The 5,165-nt window shown below is 46.2% G+C and overlaps 1 protein-coding gene across 1 annotated transcript; it reads right to left on the bottom strand.

Moving 5' to 3' along the window:
• Nucleotides 1-634: 634 nt before the first annotated feature.
• LOC127094127 (suppressor protein SRP40-like) lies at nt 635-2,917 on the bottom strand. Its single transcript, XM_051032991.1, has 5 exons — nt 2,779-2,917; nt 1,694-1,761; nt 1,549-1,620; nt 1,032-1,460; nt 635-961 (listed from the first exon to the last, which is right to left on the bottom strand). The coding sequence occupies exons 1-5, from the start codon at nt 2,915-2,917 to the stop codon at nt 635-637; spliced, it is 1,035 nt and encodes a 344-aa protein (XP_050888948.1).
• Between the last annotated feature and the right edge of the window lie 2,248 nt (nt 2,918-5,165).

The following is a 5,165-nucleotide window of genomic DNA, read 5'->3' as shown; positions in this document are numbered from 1 at the left end:
CATGAGCTTTGAGCTCTTCAAGCTTCCCTTCGACGGCCATAAGCTCTTCGCTGACCGCTAAAGCATAACTGGTGGTTTGCTCCACAGTGGCCTGGGCAGGTTTGAGCACTTCGTCGATGAAGCGTGATTCCTCTTGGGTAATTGATTCCAATTCACCGTCCAAAGTAGCAATTTGACTCCGAAGGGCATCAATTTGTTGGCGTATCTCAATAGCCCGTGTTTGTTTGGAAATCAATTCTTTCTTCCGCTCCTCCATAGCCCCCAACATACTAGTGACTTCCGCGTCGGCATGCATCACCAACTCCCATTTCTCCTTCACAGAGGCCTCAGTATCAGCAATCTGGCACTCAGTGTCCCGAACGTTGTCAATATGGCGCAACATAGGCACAAAGATCTGTTCTAGAGCCGCCATTGCACGTTTGGCATATTTAGAGAGTTGGAGATCTTTTAGTTGGGCAAGTGCGCTAGTTTTCGTCGCCTCAGGGGCCATTTTGCCAGAATGGAACTGCTCAGAGTCTGAAGAAACATCACGCCATCTCACCAGATTGCGGAGTCTGGTAATGGCTTCTAAAGCTGAAGGCTTGATCGTCAGTACCGGGAAGGGTGAAGGAGAAGCTATTTACGGAGAAGCTATTTACGGAGAAGTAATCTGAGGAGGGGGAGAAGCAATCGACAAAGGAGTAGTCTGAGAGGTTTGTTGTTGGTTGGTGTCGATACCTACTGCCCCCCGTGGATCCTGCAAGGAAGCTGAAGAGAGACTCGAGTCAGAACTAGTCGAACTGGAGTCCGGATGCGTTGCAGGACTAGTGACTGAGTCAGAGTCACTGTCACTAATCTGGAGAGGAAATTCAATGGACTCACCAGCGGTGTCGACAGATTGAAATGGGCGAGTTGGAGAAGAAACCGACGATGCGGGAGCGTAGTCGGCAACAGGTTGAGTCGACTCAGTAGAGGCATCATCCTGCAGAAAGAAAATGTAAGGAAAGCACAACAAAAAATTCAAAGAAATAAATAGGAAAATGGGTAGATACCTGTGTCGATGCAGGAGAGACTGCATCCTGATTTGTGTTCCCCAAGGCAGTAGCGGGGGAGAGACCAATCGACGGTGAATCTCCCACGGCTAGAGCAGGGACCGTACTGGGGATGGAAGTGTCGACCACAAGGGTGTCGGCATCTTCAATAGGAGCCTCTGAAGGAGGCATTGTATGGTGCCTCTTATTTTTGTTGTCGCCACTCTTGGAAGGAGAGTCATGTTTCTTCCTCTTGTGGCCATGGTGGCTTTTGGATTTATGCTGGGAGGTGTGTTGGAGACACGAGGAGAGGTTATAAGCAGATAGTCTAGCCAAAAGAGAAGACAAGCCGACAAGAAATACCTCAGAGCCCGCGGGAGTAGAGCGTTTGTGTTTTTTGGATTTTTTGGAGGTAGAAGGGACAGTAGGTTCTGTCGAACGTGGTTGACCCTGCACATAAGTGAAACATTAGCAACCACGTAATATTCCCTTTAAGAAAACACAAGAGCAAATAGAAATGCTTCAGAGAGGGGCATACAGAAGAACTGGGTTTCCTCAAGACTTGAGAAATAGGGCGCCCATCATCGTTAGAAGATTGCTCAGGAGCAGCCTGCAAGAAAAAAGGATGGTTAAGAATAAAAAACAAAAGACCAAAGCAAACAGTAATTCAGCTAGAGTCGAACCTGAGCCTCCTGTGTCGAAGGAACGGGTTGGTTAGCAAACGTAGAACCTGCAGGATTTAGAAGGAGCGCTGCAAATAAATGAAAGAAATGCAAGTGAGCAATGAAATCCAGGTAGAAGAGAGGGTTAAAATTTCCAGAGAAGTGTTACCAAATTGCGTGGTTTCGAACATGCTAACATATCGAGGATCAATATGGAGCGGCCCTGAGTAGTCAAGCAGATAATACTTCGTTGGGACCACTCTGTCGGCCTTCTTTCTCTTAGAGGCGTTTTGTACGTATGAAATGGGACAATAGAACCACACCGGAACCAAATGACCAAAGGCCAATGCCAAAGGGCTAGATGGCAGAGGAGGGAACTTGAGTTTTCCGAAGTGAAGGGCGTAAAGATATTTGTCTTTCACGTAAGCAGGGATTTTGAGTTTTGGAAGTTGGTCGGTTATTTTCGCTTTTAGTTCGACCGCAGCCTCCCAGATGGTCCCACGAAGATTATCTGGTCAATACACAACTTGGAAATAATTCTAGAAAGCACGAATTTGTTTGACATGAAAAGCCTTACACTTGGTCGACTTCGCCTGCAAACAAATAAAAGCCTCAGTCAATTCAGAGAGTTTGGCATCAGGAGCGCCAACATAAAGGGTAAAATATGACTGCCACCAATCATGGAATTCATTGGTACAATAATAGGCTGGTCGAAAGGGAAGAGAAGGAAGACGTGGTCGGTTTTTCTAAATATTTTCAAGTTCCTCTTCGACCTCGCTCCAAGGTTGACCGTAGAGGATGTTGGCAAGTAACTCCTGAGAGGAGAACAAAGACTTGGGAATGAATTGGCAAAGGCCAAATTGCCTGGCCTCAAGGTTAGGCTGATAAGCCACTAGGCCAGGATTGCTGCTGGCAGTCTCAGCCGACAAGAAGCGGGGAACCATAAAAAGCCTCTAAATGAGGAAGGTTTCATCCCTATGTTCCCCGTCAGCCGGAGGGAAAGGTCTGGTGAGCCACTCAGGACCCTCAGTTCGACGGTTAAAAGGGGCCATAGAAGGTAGGAAATCGACACGAGTCAACATGATGTTGAATATGAGACGAAATACTTGAATCTCTAGAAAGTTTTTGTCGATAGGCGTCAGAGGGATCAACCGCTTCCAGATAAGATGTCGCTCTTTTGGGGGACACACAACTCTCCTCATTCCATAAGGGGCTACATATTTGGAGAAAGTGGCATTGAGCCATAATTGCAGAAACCCAAAAGGGCCATGGACCAACACGTTTTTCTTTCTGGAGTTCTAAGGGTAGAAGAGCCTGATCTAGCAGACAACCTCAGATAGAGACTCGTAGAGAGAAGCTAATATCAGTTGGCCCAAAGCAATGTCACGCTCTTGGTGCAGTTGAGTTACCAGAAGAGCAAAGTGTTTGGCTACCTGCATAGATCTAGAGCAGAAGACAAAGCGGTACAGCCAAGGGTCAGGAAAGCCACATGTTCCTCGTCGGTCATAGGGACTGTAGAAGTGGCATGATGATCAATAAAGTTGTTGTATGCTGGCTTGCGAGAGTCACCAACATCGAACCTCAAGGAAATTGGCGCTACAGCTTCGTAGTCAAAAACTTCGCCAGTCGGTTTCAAGTCAGTGATGGCAACAATGTCCAGAAGTGTCGGCGTGATCATGCCACACTTAGTATGGAAGGAGTTGGTCGAACTCTCCCAGAATTGAAGGGCAGCTAATAACATGCCACAAGACTGAGGAGGGCCACAACGAGCAATCTGTAAGAGGGTATAGATGCCCGTCCTTTTCCAGTGGTCGATTTTGTTTGATTCCAATCGGTCCATCCAAGCGCAAAACTTAGGACAATTTATGGGAGGAGCAGTCCTGAAGATCCTGTCGACGTATCGAATGGAAAAGGGTTGTTGAGCGGAAATCACAAGTTCAGAAATGTGACTGGAGGGGAAAAGGGAGGAGTCATTTTTGGTAACCTCTGGGTGTCGGTTTTCTGGGAGAGGACCTAAGAGCGCTAGGGGTTCATTAGCCAGAGAGAGAGGAATCAATACCTGAGAACGCCAGATCTTCTCCTTTTCTTCTACCAATGGAAGCTCAGGAACATACTCCCTGCCATCAATGCTGATGGGGCGCGTGAGTTTAGCAGCAGAAGGTTTGTTAGAGCTTGCCATGGAAAGAACAGAAGGTTTTTTCGTTGTGGAGTAGAACAGTTTCACAAAAAAGGCAGAAGACAGGTGAATGCTGAATCAAGAGAGCGAAAAAGAGAAGAAGAAGAAAGAATGAGGGTTTTATAGCCCTTAAACCCTGAGCAAAGAAGAGGGAGCGGTTGAACTTCCATGGCCGACACGTATACCCATGTTTCCACGCATACAGACACGTGGAGGGGAGAGGGCAAGAGAAAAGGCAAACACGTTCAGTCATGAAGACGTGAAATGACGTAGACTTGATTTTGTGCGGCTCGAGGAGAAAAAGAAACGTCATGATTGTATGACGTCACCCACGTGGGGTAAACAGAGGTCCCACTAAGTAGAAGCGGAAATAGTATTGGGTAAATCGACAGTTTCAGAGATGCCATCATCTCATCAACATCGACAGTCGAAAATGGCATCTCTGGGGGGCATTTTGTTACCACGGAATATTTCTAAGGCATGCTGAAAGCATAATTAATGAAAGAGTCCTGTGAATGTGGGGGTCATACCCTACCAAAAGATAAAGAGACGTCGGGAGCAAGAAAGAAGGAAAAAAACACAAACCAAAGGATGAAGCCGATGGGGAAAGTTGGCCTCGTCGACAGGCCATTCTGTCGACCGACGCAAGGTTCGGGACTTAAAGAATTATAGTCAAATGGGCAGAAGACACCTTCGCCCTAACGTCTGAGCGGGAGAAAGTTGAAATTCAATATAAATAGCAGTTCCAAAAGGAATAAGAGCGCCATAATGTGGAGCAGTTAGCAAGACATGGGTGCGGCGGTTGTGCAGATCGTGTGACATAACACCTGCTAGTTTCTAGGAGTTTAGCTTATGAGTAGTTCCTCTAGTTTAGTATAAATAGAGTGTCCCATAAGGGGTTCGAGGTGTTCATTTTGTACTGAGAAATCACTTGTAAGAAAACTTCCCATTCCCAGCGCGAGGAAGCAAGAGTTTTTCTGAGAGTGCTATGTACGTGAATCACCACATTTATTTCAATGCAACTTCCCTACTTTTCAATTATTCCAGTTGAACATTTTATCTTAATTTCATTTACTTTTGAGTTATCATTTTACATTGTCGTTTACGCTGTCGACATTGATTCTATTACGATAATAGAGTTCACCAAAAGCGTGTTCGTCGTATACCTCTTTTGAATGTTATAGCACTGTCGGTCACGAGTCACCTATAGGCGATAACATTATCTGAAACCGTTCGTATGGAAAAACCCTGCGTTTGTTCGACACTTTGTTAGGAGCCGTTCCCCACAAAGTCATTCTGTTGAAGGTTGGACAAGCC

This window comes from Lathyrus oleraceus, chromosome 6 (assembly GCF_024323335.1).
Source record: "Lathyrus oleraceus cultivar Zhongwan6 chromosome 6, CAAS_Psat_ZW6_1.0, whole genome shotgun sequence".
NCBI classification, from domain to species: Eukaryota; Viridiplantae; Streptophyta; class Magnoliopsida; order Fabales; family Fabaceae; genus Lathyrus; species Lathyrus oleraceus.
This window is presented reverse-complemented; position numbering and strand designations above follow the sequence as displayed.